Genomic DNA, 14,614 nt, shown 5'->3' with positions numbered 1-14,614 from the left:
CTTGTGCAGCAGGACAAAATTGGGACTCTGTCTGTGTGACCTCCATTAGATTACAGTACATAACCAATACCAGACAGAAAGGAAGCCTCCCTGGAGGTTGGCCATACTGCATCGTAGGGCTGTTTGTTATATGTTTGGGACCAAAGCCACCTATAGTTTATTATGACAATAAAGATTTCCATCATTTCAGGATTCAGTTTCTTTCTATTCCATAGAGATCTCTTGTTAAATGAAGCATCAGCATAAAAAAGTGAAATAAAGGAAAAAAATAAACATGCTGAGAGCTCAGACTTCATATGTACTCTGAAAAATGTCATTTGACATCGGTGTTTCAATGCTTGTTGCTTCTTGCTTCCATCTGCTGGTGGAAACTTGAAAAGCAAGACATGCTAAAAGCCTCTACATTTGGAGGAGGAAAGGCTCATTTCTGGAAGCTTTTCTAAGGCCTGCAGACAATTGAGAAATTACGCCATTGTGCTCTTTTAACTTAAAGTTAATTGTTACATGTAAAGAACTCTCTTGTAAAGTTCTGCCCTCATAAACAAAGTTACACAAACTAACGAAGACAACACTATATTTTCTGGCAGCCCATGCAATAAATCAAGGAGGATTTAAGACATATAGAGTTACAGCCAAGTTGTAAGAATTTATAAACCACTCTCTTTCCTTTGGAATTCAGGTGTCAAAGGGAAGAGATGTGAAAAACTCAGTGCATCATGCACTCTCTTCCAATTTGGCAAAATCTTTGGCTAATGCTATGTGCTCTGACTCGTAATCCTTTCCTGCCCTTGACCCCTGCTGTCTAGATTGAAACTTGTAACCATTAGTGGAGCAGGATCAAAACGCTGGCTTTCCGATACCACAACTGAGGTTTAGAAGGGATTTAAACTCTCTGCTTTTCAGCCTGGTAAAATGAACACAGCAGTAGATTAATGCAAGGATTTGTGCTTACACAGCATGAGAGCTTTTAAAAATAATGTTAACAGAGCTACAAGTACCTCTCAGAGAGTAATCAAAACAAGAGAGGTCAGAACCAACAAACGGATGAGTGCAGGGCAAAGTCTGGCCAGTGCTATTGTAGGTACAGGGGCTCCTATGTGGAGGGGGCCTGGGCCCCAGTGTAGCCAAGAAGGAGCTTTATACACCTTCTGCGTGCTGCAGGGACCAGTTCTGTACCAGTGCAAGTATAGTCAGAATAAAGACATAGCTGCTAGATCCACTGCTGTGTGTATTCACTAGCTAATGTCCCTGGGAAGGGAGAATACAAGACTGTGGACATTGCTGCTGTCTAGGGACAGTTGTGCAGCCTGAAGGAGGATCCCTTGCCCAGCCTTTCTGCTTACTTGTGTTTGGACAGGGATTGAGGTTTTGGTGCACAAGACAGTTGTGTTGAATTTATGCAGGAAAAGAACATGGTTTTCTTTAAGAGAGGGTCCAGTTTAGAATTGCTTTGAAAGGAGCGCATTTCTCCCTTGCAAAGGATACTGCATTGAAGGCAGGGTGCTGTCTTTGTGGTGAAGCCATTTCTGCTCTGCCTATGGGCAGGAACCTTATCTCCTGGGCCCCCATGCAACTTGCCTCCCCCTTGTTCAAGGCCGGCAGCAAAACACATTTAAGTCCAGAGCAGTCAGACAAACCTCTAAAGTTTTAGAACTGCTGTTTCAAAAGATTTCTACAGACATGCCAATCCATAAGCCCTTCCAGGGCTGATCCTAGACTACTGAATCCAGTGGGAGTTCTGTCATTAACTTCAATGAAAGTCGGGTTGCACTCTTGGTGCTTTGTTTATTGCTGCATTTCTTCTTTGCCTTAGGCAAGAACCTATTTGTTTGTTACCTGTGCTTATTGTGCAGTGCTGGGAACATTGCTGGGGCTAGCTAAAACCATTTTGCCATTTAGATTTGGGCAATCACTCAGAACTTTGTTTGGTTATTTAAACGATCCCAGCACAACTAGGCTGGAAATAATCTCAAGAGAAAAGGTTCTTTGGTAGGATCTCCCCATAGGATGAGCATATCGCACGGACAGCAGTACTTCTGCTTCAGGCAGGAAATTTGAAGTGCAGAGGAGCATGAAAATGGAAAATACACTTAAACAATGAGATGTTTTCATACCACTTCCTCCCCTCTCCCCAACCTCATCAGAAACAGTTTGATTCAGTTCTGGGTAGGGCAAATGCCTGGCTTTATTCTTATTTTATCCAAACCAATTCATATATTCCTGATTTTGAGGCAAACGCTATCTCTGGTTTACAGCTAGAGCAGCTGGGGTGGTTGCTAGAGCCATTCTAGTGACCTCTAAGGAGAGGGAAGGACTGCTTCTCCCCAGTTCACATCACAGTGGCTTCAGCATCTCACCCTGGACTGAAGCAGCACTCCTCCTTTCCTCCTTCAAGGACACTTTTATGGGGATATGCCCACCAGCCCCTGTTCCCCTCATCTGCCTCACCCACAAAAGCACTCAACTTTGTAGGCTCCTATGGAGCTATGCTTTATGGCACAGTAGAGCTCAACTCTGCCCACATGGATTTCTAGAGCATGCCTACCTAATGAAATTTTCTAATTGATTAAAACCAATCCAGTGACTGTGGTCATACAACCAAGTACAACTACTTAAGGTGGCTTGGTTCGTTCTTTACCAAACAAACTCCAAGATCACTCAGAATCGTGTCATCCCTTCCTCTCCTACAGTGGAGCCGTATCAGTTCTGCTGCCATTAGTGTCCTCTATAACTACAGAAGGCATCATTTGAGCGCATCAGTTTGGTCAGGGTGGAGTCCAAGCTAGTGCTAAATCTTAGAAGTACTTTTACTTGCAAGTAGGTCTAAATATACCAGCCTGTGGCCACCTCCACACAAGCGTGGACGTTTGGTTCCTCAGGGACAACTAGCAGTGGCACACCTGTGCCATGCACCCTCTGGTATGCAGCAGGTTACCCTGGGTGGGGAAGTGGGCTGGCCCCAGCAGCCTTATTTGGGATCCTGGTGGCCTCCTGGAGTTGCAGCAGCAGCAATCCTGTTGCTTGGAGCCTGGCTGGCAACCAGAGCATGGCTCCAGCTGGCCAGGCTCTGGTTTTGGGTGGCATGTAATGTCCCCATGTGCGCCACCCTGCTTTTTTATTGTGCGGGAACTCTTGGGGTCAAAAACCTCCAGTGTGAACAACTGACTGCGTGGTATGTGGTACTACAGATATGTCTGCAGTGCCACATATCACACAGCCATGCTCATCTGGATGTGGCCTGTTTGTTGCATTTTCATCAGAAAATTCTTTGGGATTAGACTGGGCCATCTGTATTTATTTGAATATTTCCCTACTCCACAAGTAGTCTGGGACAATCACCCCAAGCCAACCCTTGATGAGGAAAACAGCTCTTTTCCTCCCCCAGTGTGCTCTGCTCTGCTCCCTCTTTATCCAAACTAATTTACTGCTGATGGCAGGATGGCGGCACATTCCCATTTCACGCCAGCTTGATTAATGTGTCTCAGTTATTTGTGTGAAAGATTCCAAGCCTTCAGAATGTGAGACCAAGTTATTGTTCAGCCAATCACAGTTAGCATGTGAAAATGGGGGATGTTTAGTGTTCATGCACCAGATTCAAAGGAGGGGCATCTTGGAATGGGTCACACAGCAACACCCACTTCTTTGAACGGGTGTTACTATGCTCTACTAAACCTGTAAAACTCTAATTCGAACCTCTTCTTTTCTCTCCCCCTCTTATTTTTTCTAGATAGATTCCCCCTCCCACCTTTCAGGGTGAGAATGAGAGAGACTGGCTAAGTCTGTAGATGGATGGATTTCACGTTTCAGGGTTTTTAATATTTCACTTTTATATTTCTCTTAGAGAATGATCCTGCTGAGAGGCTAAGAATTGGTGCTCATCATTTCCCCCTCACTGACACTTGGATATATTGCTCTGAAAGATATCCCAGGAGAAAACATTAAACAAAAAAAAAAAAAAAAAAAAGCAAGTGAGAGAGCCTGCTTTTCAAAGCATATTTCTCAACCTGCCCACATCAAAATAAGAGACAACTGGCCCTTTGAAGTTCAGGACACAGACTTCTCAACCAGCCTGCATTAAAATAAAAGAAACTAGCTTTATAAATCACACAGACTCCTCACCTTGCTCACTTCAAAATATGGGGCAATGACCTTTAAAAATTGGGCTTAAAGGCCTCATAGGTCATCTGTAAAAAAATAAATAGGGCAGATAAATCATACCTCCAGGTACCTCTCAACTTCTCCAGGGAAAAATAGGAGATGCTGGCCCTTTAAGCTGAAGGGCTGAGACTGACTTACCACTTCAGACAACAAAATGCTAATCAATCTAATGTATATCTATTTTTAGGGATTCCCTAGAGCCTAGAACAAGGTCCCCTGGTATTTGTATAGCACAGCATTTTTAAATGAAGAGTATAACTGATTCAGGAGTAACACTTAATGAGATCATACCTGGCTTATAGTTGGGAAGCTTGGAAAGTCCTGGCCATGTGCCCTCACTTGGGACCCCCAATACCTGTGCAAAACAAGAGAGGGAGAGAAAGAGAGAGAGAGAGAGATAACAGAAATAAATGTTGTTTGCAAGTACCTCCATACAGTAGGTGCATCCGATTTAGACTTCAGTTAACTGGTTGTGAATCCAGAGCAATGTCTTGAAAATCAGTCACAACACCTGGATATGCACCAACATTAAAACACTGGAACCTGGTTCTGTGTGTAAAGGACAGAGATTCTTTAGCATTGCTGATTTTCTAATGAAAAGGGACCTTCCAAACCTTAATGTCACTGCTGCTGGGTATGTCAGCATACATATGCAGCTGCACTGACAGATGTCATTTGCACTGTATTTCCAATAACAGGGTCACATTGTACAGACTTGTTTACAGCTAAAGGTGTCCCCCTAGGCCCTGGATTGCATTGATGAGTGATTGTCTCCAGTTGTACTCGCACCACATGATATGCACTCAGTGGCTGCACACTGTCACTGGGATAGAGACCCCTGCTGTTTTGAGATGAAAAAGAAAAGATGGTAAAGAGAGCAACTGACAGGTGCTAAAAATAATTCAGGGCCCAGTTCTGAGAGTGGCTGAGCCTCAATTACACCTCTTGCCTTGAATTATGAATCTTTATGTGGCTTAGTACCCTTCAGGAAAGTGTCCCTAAAGTTTGCTTTTGCTGCTGAGGACTATGGATTTGAGCACATCTATGTACATATTCTATTTGAAATAGCAGCTGTTTAGTGTGAAGATTATTATTTGTTACATGCAAAAAGTACTGTGTCTAATTCTGTTAATGTGCTATGCTAAACAAGTAAAGTCCATGCCCAGGAGCATTTAGAATATGACATAAAATAATAAAACAATACTGCCAACCCCCAGGGTTAAAAAAATTAGGATTCATGCCCCCAAAGAATCATGAGATTGCCATAAAGATCACGAGGCCATAATCTTTAAATTATATTTGCATTAGGTTTTATTTTTTTCCCTATAACTATATGATCTAGAAATGTACTTTTTTTTTTAATGAAAGTTGCTATTCTCATGTAATAATTAGACAACAGGAGCTAGAGCTTTAAGAAAAATATAAGTGTTGCAAGATTTGGAGTAAAATTGTGATGGTTGGAAATTTTGTGAAATACAACACAGGCAGAAAAAGTCCAGAATATGATTGATACAGGTAGCAGATCTCTGGTAAGCTGATTTGCATTTTTCACTTGTATTTTGGGAACCCTAAAAGAGCAATGATGACAGTTACTATAATCTGCAAGTTGGAAAGAGCAGCTAGAATAATAGATTTGCGTGAGGCTATTTCAATTCATGGATAGTGTGCTTGTAACACAGATAGCACCCATAATTATAGTTTGTCACAGAACAAATCACAGAAGTGCAAACCCCTACATTCATTCCCTTGTGGGAACAGAACACTTGGAATTTGAATCTAGAATTACGTAGTAGTCTTTTATCTCTGTAACAGGTTGCATCAAAACACTGGATCTGAAATCCCCCAAATATGGAGTGTTTAAAATCTAGCTGGACATTTTGAAGCATGGTTGCTGCTGTAAATGCTGTTTGAGAGTATTTAGAACCTGGCTGAACTGGACTCAACGATGTGAATATACCTTTAAGCACCTTGCTGTGTATGGATGGATTGGGTGTAAGCACATGTTTAGCTGAATTTCTGCCTAATTTGGAGCCCAGAATATCCATGTATAATACCAGCTGGCATAGCTGGTTCCAAGCCATGAAATTTGGGTCCAGTTTCTAGTATGGGGATCTACAATGGTAGGGGCTGCATTTAGTTAATTAAACAAATACACTCTGGTGATTACTGTCTACATGTCCTCTCTACAAACTTCAAACCCAGTTTTAACAAATCCCTGGGTCAAATCAAGACACTGCATTGTGCCTTACAGATATAGCCTATATGTCATGTGGGAATAGCAGCACTTCAATTTTGACCAACAACAGGTAGAATTATGGGACTCAGCTAAACAGAATTCTTCATTCTTTCACCTGCTCTCCCAAATAGGAACCACCCATGTGTCCTAAAACCAGTCTGACTGACATCTAGTTCCTGTCACAGAGCTACAGAATCTGAAACCCTTTTTTAATTTCCACACCTGTTGTATGTTTAATTCAACTCCAACCTAAAAAACAGTAATGGAAAGTGAAGCCCTAGGCTAATAAAGGGAGGTATAACTAGGGACCTACCTAAATTGTGGCAAGAGGAAGGTATTCTTGCAGGTTGCTGATTTCATCATCTTTTTGCGGTGAGCTCCCCCTTGCTGCTGATTGGCCAAGGGCTCCAGTGGCCCTACCCCTCACTACTGATTGGCCAAGAGCCCAATCGCTTATCTTCAGACTGCAGCATTGCAGCAGCATTGCCTCTCACTTCATAAAAGATGGTGTCAAAACCTTTTCACTTTCCTGACTGGTGCATTTGATTGGTCTTCATCATTATTAACTAAGTCTCTCTGTAGTTCTCCCTCTCGCCATGTGCTGTATGGCTGCAGGAGTTGCCGCACTTTCTTTGTATTCTGGTAAGCTTTATTTGGTTGGGGAGGCAATTCTATGCAAAGTTGTGGGAAATACTATGTCTTGTGGTGATTGCAGAAACTGCCATTTTTTGTAGTTTCTGCAAAAATTGTGAAACCACAATTTAAGAAGTTTTCTAATTGTAAGTCTGAATCCTACGTTTTTTGGTTACAATATATATATATAAAAAATGATTGTGTGTGTATATATATACTAGTTAGAGACTATATTCAGAACTAAATCCTGTTCTCTGACACTAGTTTGCGCAACAAACATCTGTGTACAAATAATCTTCTGCGTACAAATTAATTTTAATTTCGAAACAGTATACAAACCTGCTAAATATTATGGGTGAAAAATATCCTTCTGCACCACAGTCTTGGAAAAAGCCAGGGTACAGAAAAGTCAAAGGTTGACTAGGCCAGAGCTCTCACTTAATGTGACTAACTCCTGAAATTTCTAGGACAGTTCTGATTTTCAGAGAGCTGTCCTGGGGTCCCTGAGAAACTCCCTGAAATGAAAATGTTGTTATAATTTTGAAAAATTGTTTCGGAACTAGTTCCAGGCAACATTCTGCTGTGTCTACTGCACCTGTTGCTTGGTACTGTAAGAGCACATCTGCACATGATGCTGTGTCGCCATAGCAACATGCTATGGTGATGACTAATATCCATGGGGGTCTACATGTATCCAGCAGCTACTTCACTGTAGCAGCACGCTCCCCCATTATAGTGTGTCATTATGGCGAAGCATGCTAAAAATAACCATGCATCACACTGCACTTCTTCCAAAAAGAAGTACTGAAGCACAGCGCAGTAACAACATCGCCGTAGGGCAACATGTGGATACGCCCTAAGAGTATGACCATACTGCATCTGGGTTAACTTCTGGCTACCTTCAGAACTGGAAATACTATAACCACATTTAAAAGGTGCTGCACCTAGGATAATTGCTCTGCCTCTTAGCACCAATTACTTGTAGTACAAACAAATCTAATTAGCCTTAGCACAGTGCAATGTAAATGCAGCTAAACTGCTTCCATTTCAGAAAATAGCTGTGGGAAACTTCCTGACTGAGAAGCAGCGCAGATGTTTTCTAACTCTTAGCAGAGGTAATTAGTAGGGCTGTGCAAAGCTTCGGATTATGATTCAGATTCGGAGATGATTCAGATGATTTGGAAGCAGAATCTACAAATCCGAATCAAATCGCAGGAAGCTTTAGGCTTTCCGAATCAATTTGGAGCTTCCAAATTGATTTGGAAAAGATTCGGAGATTTCCCCATAGGATATAATGGGGAATCAATGAACTATCTATAACTTTGTTGCCTTTTGGCTGATTCAGATTAAACTTGCAGGGATGGTAACCTCTGCTGAGAGCATGAGGTGTGCCAGGTTTCACGATGATAGGTACAGGTGTTCAGGGTAAACTGCACCACAAAGTTCTGAAAGCAAAACCTGTGTCACATGTGTGTAGTAAGCCACATTGGGGTGAAAACTTCAGGGATGGTAGCCCCTGGTGATACCACAAAATCTGCCAAGTTTCAAGGAGATAGGTGCAAGGGTTTGGGGGAAACTGCACCTTAAGCTGCGGACAAGCAAAACTTGTGACATGGGTGACACTGCGTGTTAAGGCGTAGCAGGGTGAAAGCTTCAGGCCTGCTAGCCCCTGCTAAGGCCACAAAGCCTGGCAGCTGTCAAGGAGGTAGGTGCATGGGCTTCTGGGTTCTGGGGCCCTGCACCTCTGGCTGCTGACAGGCAAAACTCGTGACATGGGTGCTTGTGCAACTGTGTCTGTCTTCGGGTACCGGGGGGAAGGTGGAAAGGGGGTGGGGTGGTACTACTGTAGGCCTGACTGCTAAGCTACTGTGTTACCAACTAATCATGATTCACTCAGGGACCAGCTCAATAAGCAGTAGCTAGCTACTAGTAGCTACTAGATGACAAGTTAATTAGCAAGGATTAACACCTACAAACCCACAGACTAAGGAGAGGAAATAATCAATACAGACAATCAAGTGCCCCAAGACAGAGACAGTCAGTTACACAAGCACTCATTAAACAAGTTTTGTCTGTCCACAGCTAGGAGAGCAGGGCCCCAGAACCCTGCTGCACCTATTTCCTTAACAGCTGCTAGGCTTTGTGGCTGCAGCAGGGCCTAGCAGCCAGGCCTTCAGTAGTTTTCCCTCCTCTGTGCCCCAAGACGGACACAGTTGCACAAGTACCCATGTCACGAATTTTGCTTGTCAGCAGTTAGAGGTGCAGGGCCCCAGAATCCAGAAGTCCCACACCTATCTCCTTGGCAGCTGGCAGGCTTTGTGGCCTCAGCAGGGGCTAACAGACCTTCAGCTTTCACCCTGCTGTGCCTTAACACACACAGTGTCACCCATGTCATGAGTTTCGTTTGTCCGCAGCTTGCAGCGCAGTTTCCCCCAAACCCCTGCACCTATCTCCTTGAAACCTGGCAGGTTTTGTGGCCTCACCGGGGGCTATCATCCCTGCAGTTTTGATCCTGCTGTGGCTTAATACACACACATGACATGAGTTTTGCTTGCAAGAATTTAGGGTGCAGTTTCTCCCAAACCCCTACACCTATCTCCTTGAAACGGGGTAGACTTCATGCCCTCAGCAGAGGCTACCACCCTGCAAATTTCATCTAAATCGGACAAAAAACAACAAAATTATAGATATTTAATTGATTCCCCATTATACCCTATGGTCAAATCTCTGAATCAGCTCTGAAGCTTTGGAGCCGATTCGGCCAAACGGAAGTGGGAAACTGATTCGGAGCTCTGAATTGAATCGCTGGCATCCGAATCAGCTGAATCTGAACCCAAATTGAATAGTTCTCTATTCGCACAGGCCTAGTAATTAGCCTGCCCTCAGTACCATAGTGTAATGGCTACATGAACCAGAACTGGTAGGTAGTAGTGCATACTTTGTCCAGTTCTGGGAGTCTGTGGTGCCCTAGATTTTGTTTCCTGAGAGTAGGTTGCAATACCTTCATCAAAATTCATTTAAAAAAATGGTTTATTATGAATTCACACAAATGCTAATAACATACATAGGAGGCCTTTCTCTTCCCCTGTGCTACAGCTGCTTTGAGAAAGCAGTCCGCTGAGGTATCCTCCATATGTGCCTTAGCTGAGAAGCATTTTTTACAACAGTTTGGAGCCAGCCAATCTTAGAAGCAGAGTGGTAGATTCCTGTATCCACTTTAATGAAGCCTCACTGAAATCAGTAGCAGCAAAAAAGCAGATCATAAATACAAAGCTATCTGATGCAAAATCCATATATGACACCTGGAAACTTGGACTAATTATCTTAAGCTCAACCCACTTACTATCCACAAGAAAGTACAACAGAAGGTTTTTGTAAAATATATTTCACTTACAGTCTCAGCCCCAGTGATACAATTGGATCAATGCATATTTTATAGAATATTTTATAGGGCCAGGACTGCCCACTATAGTGCTAGAAGTTATTATTGAGAGACACTCCCTTACTTAGAATAGTACAGAAGTTGAGAACTGGGAGATTTTCCCTCAGTTAAGATAGTCAGTTAGTCAGAGCTAGATTAAGTGTCTGCAGAAATTATGTACTGCTCCAAAATAAAGCTCATTGTTTGGTTCATCTCACTGATATATACCTACATTCATTGAATCTAGTTATCATTACACCTACCAGCCAGCTAAATACCTTGGTGGTGTTTATTCAGTCAGCCCTAGAAGAAAAAACTAATCAGACACAAAGGCTGAACACTGAGGTTTTCTAAAGTGATTTGAGTGCCTTATTTTTTTTAAAACAAAACTGGGTATTTTAAAGGAACTGACTTTTTAGAAGATGCAAAACATTTCTAAAATTCATGCACCCAAGCTGTTTCAAGGGGGACACTCCAAATCAACGTTGAAAATCTAAGTTAAATGCACTCTTATTCCAGATGTGAAAGTATAACAACTTGAATCCATCTTTGTCATATATTTACTATTTCATGGCACTCAGAACTTCCTTCCTTATTCTTAAATATTATTTCTGTGCTTTACAGAATAAAGTATATTAAACCACACAGGTAGTTATAATATTGTATATATGAAACTGGTCCAATCATCCTTCAACTATAGGACATTTGTCAAGCTGCTTTCCCTCTAGCAATGGGAGGACATCTTTTTTCATACTAAAGAATCTTGAACCTTGTCCTTGCTTTGAGCCTTTTTAGTTGGACTGGCCAACTATGGATTGTTTTTGTTTGTTTAGTAGTTCATTGCTCCATTTCTCTTGTTTGGGAAAGAAACGTCAAACATTTTGTTACAAACACTGAACTCTTATCTTATTGCCTTAAGCCCCTGGATCACCAATCTGTCTTTGGTTGACATGTTCTAGCTGGACACCCAGAATGCTGTCTGGCAGAACGCTCATAAAAGTAATTAAAAAGGGAAAACTAGATGGTAATTCACAAAGGCTGGAGGCCAAAGGACCATCTTTCTACTGTGGCAGTGCCAGAGTTCTGGGGTTTGGATTCTCTACTTGTAGGAAGGTACTACAAGTAGAGAACCCTTGCAGAGGGTTAAGTCCACAGAAAGGAAGGTAAAGATTTTCCCAGAGGCTGGAAGGACTGGCCACCAAATATAACCAAAACCAAAGGGTTAATTTTTCTGAAGTCAGTAACAAACAGTAATATACAGCAGTGAAAAAATAGTCACATCCACATTGATTTAGTCTAAGTGGGAAGAGCTGCAGGTCATTCAACAAGACAAACAAAGGCTAGGAGACAGTGGGTCACAGAAATGAATTTTCATTTAGAAATTCTATAGCCCATAGGGAAATCCCTGGTAGGCATCATTAGAATCCTCTTACTAGTCTCTATTTGTTCTTGCTGGCTTTGTTTGCTTTTACTGGAGTACCAGATATCCCAGAAACCAGGAGACCCAGATTCTTTGCCATTACCCATGGAGATCAATAGACCCATGATTTTGTTCCAAAGTCTAGCTGCCAACTGGAAGCAGATGAAAAACCCAAATTAGAATTCCTAATAGGGTCTACTATACAGAATGATGGCAGACCTTGTTTATTTTGTCTAATTTTCATAAATGTCCAGCAGCATATGTTTCCACAAAGAATTAACTTTTACAATCTCTAGTCTGAATTTACTCCCACAGCTTATGTTAACAGTAATGTCAATCAGTGGGAAGAGGTATGTGTCTTTAGAGTTTGTTATTTTCAGTGCTGCAATCACAAATTAGCAAAGTAACTGATATGGAAATTACTAGCATCTCTTTGTAAAAAGAAAAAATATACTATATACTATGGACAAGGAAGCATACAAAAAGAGGGAACAAGATCTGCAGTAACTGTACACCTTCTTCAATTTGATGTCAGTTTAATTGGGTTTAAATTTTTGATGAGACGACAAGCATCAAAGGAAAGTCATTTTGATTTACCTCTGTAAGAAAGTTGCCAGATATAAAATGGTTTATAAAACACAGCTAAAAACTTAGCACACTGGTTGGAAGTTTAAAACCAAATTATTTCCTCTGGGTAAAGGACCTATGCTGAGAACATAACTTTTTGCAAAACGTTTGAGTTACTGATATTTTCTCTCAGTTTTTGGGATGTTTTTGTACTCACTGTCCAGATCTTCTGCAGTTGTTCAAGAGCACCAGAAACTCCTGGAAACAACGGCTGACCTTGCAACATTTCCACAAATATACAGCCAGCACTCCTACAAAAATGAAATATTAAAATGAACAGCATCTGTAGTACATACTTGGGCAAAAAAAAATCTATCATCTAATGTGTTGATTTGTGTGTAGAAATGAAGTCTAATAAAATACTAGGATACAGTGGTAGGCAGTATTGTAGTTGTGGCTTCAGCACTTACCCAGGGGTAGATATTTTAAAATAAATTCAGAGGGGCTCAGTTGTGGCTCTGGGACACAGACCAGTCACATCATTCCAGAAGCAGGTCAGGAGGTGTTGTGGCAGAGAGGGTTTTTTTTCAGAGGCAATTAAATTCACTACTGCAAAACTCAGTATGACAATTATAAAGGTACAATTTTCCAAGAATCATTCAACTTATTTTATTTGAAAGTATACCATGTATTTTCTCTAACCTGACACTACCAGATAAAAGTATTGTAAAATTCCAGTTCTGATGCAGAGAAGCAGTATTTTCCTCTCAGTGCTATCTCTGAGTAGGAAGATCTCCTACCCAATTAATTTTAGTGTAGGCTAAATTACAGTTGTTCTGTAACTTTGGGTATCTTTACACATGCTCCAGGGCTCTTGGGAGCCACTCTAATTCAAGTACATGCAGCATCTTGTATATTCAGCGTCCTGCACTTCAAAATTGGCAGCGGGGGCGCTTTAACTAAAGTTTGTTCACTGAATACATGTGATGCTGAGGCTCCTGGAATATGCTAATTAGGTGCAGTAGACAGGATTCATGAGTCTACTATGACACATGCTAATTAGCATGCATCAGAGCAGACGTTGGGCACATGTATAGGTCCCCTTTATGAATAAGTAGAAGTATTGCTTCTGTAACAGATCATAGTGCAATGAAGTCCTCTATTGCTTTTCTATGTCTCTCATGTTTCCTTCTGAGGACAATATTATCTAGCTGTTTTTGTTTTTATCTGACACATATTGGATTGTAACATAAAAGGATTTATGCTTGTAAAATTAAACTGATCCTTTATTAAGAGAACTGTTTACAGAGATGTTGCAACAATAGTTTATATTCATGCCATGTACAGACACACTGACCTTGTGGTGCATCCTCCAAACTCTTCCCTCCTGCACTGCAATCAGTGCTTCTCCCCATAACAAGGTCTGTGTGGGTTGCTATAGTTTGTTCTTTCTGTAATGCTATCCACCTTCATTTCTGATATTTCATTTTTAGCTACCCTTACCAGTCACCTCAACTCTTTTTCCTCTCTCTATATATTAATTCTCAGTTTTGATCTGACCTGTGAAGAATCTTATGTCAACTTTCCTTCCCTTCCTCTACAGAAGCAGTTTTTTCTCCCTTCTAGATACCCATCTCTGGGGACAGAACTGGAAAAGTTCAGAAGCTCTTCCATTAGTATGCTAACTGCTTTACTTCCATCCATCAAATCACAAACTTGGCATTAGATGGGCCATCACTTTTTCCTAAAGCCAAACTATTTTTGTTTGAGTAAGAGTTCAGCCACTCTCCTACTCCTCCCATCCAAGATGCATCCCAATATTTTAGTTCCCTGTGACACTAACTTGGTCTCAATTATTTGGATGGTTCCCTTTGTACATATGGGGACAAAGATAGATTTGTGCCAATATTCAGGAATTCTTTTGTCTTGCCATGCAGCTTTAACTATTTGGCTGATCCATGCCTCTCACCCAAAGCTTTTACCATGTCTGCCATCACTGCATCAAGTCCCACTGTCTTGTCATTCTAGACTGTATCTCTAACCTCATCCTCTGTTATTTCAGACCCAGGTTCCACATCAGAATGACAGCTTGGCCAAAAGGGATTTTCATCAGTTACCAGATTTAAAATACTGTTCCTGCCTCTTGTTCATGTGGCCTTGATTTGCTTTAGCTGTCTCC

General features: G+C 41.5%; 1 protein-coding gene across 1 annotated transcript in view; it reads right to left on the bottom strand.

Moving 5' to 3' along the window:
- CDK15 (cyclin dependent kinase 15) overlaps positions 1 to 14,614 on the bottom strand; it is a 70,726-nt gene that overhangs the window by 19,747 nt on the left and 36,365 nt on the right. Inside the window, exons 9-10 of the mRNA XM_019554650.1 lie at positions 12,653 to 12,746; positions 4,450 to 4,513 (exon numbers count right to left, since the gene is read on the bottom strand). Coding sequence (XP_019410195.1) covers positions 4,450 to 4,513; positions 12,653 to 12,746 — 158 coding nt within the window. The remainder of the gene's footprint in view (positions 1 to 4,449; positions 4,514 to 12,652; positions 12,747 to 14,614) is intronic.

This window comes from Crocodylus porosus, unplaced genomic scaffold (assembly GCF_001723895.1).
Source record: "Crocodylus porosus isolate Cpor-Errol unplaced genomic scaffold, CroPor_comp1, whole genome shotgun sequence".
Lineage (NCBI taxonomy): Eukaryota > Metazoa > Chordata > Crocodylia > Crocodylidae > Crocodylus > Crocodylus porosus.
The sequence above is the reverse complement of the archived record's forward strand: the minus strand, read 5'-3'. Positions and strand labels throughout refer to the sequence as shown.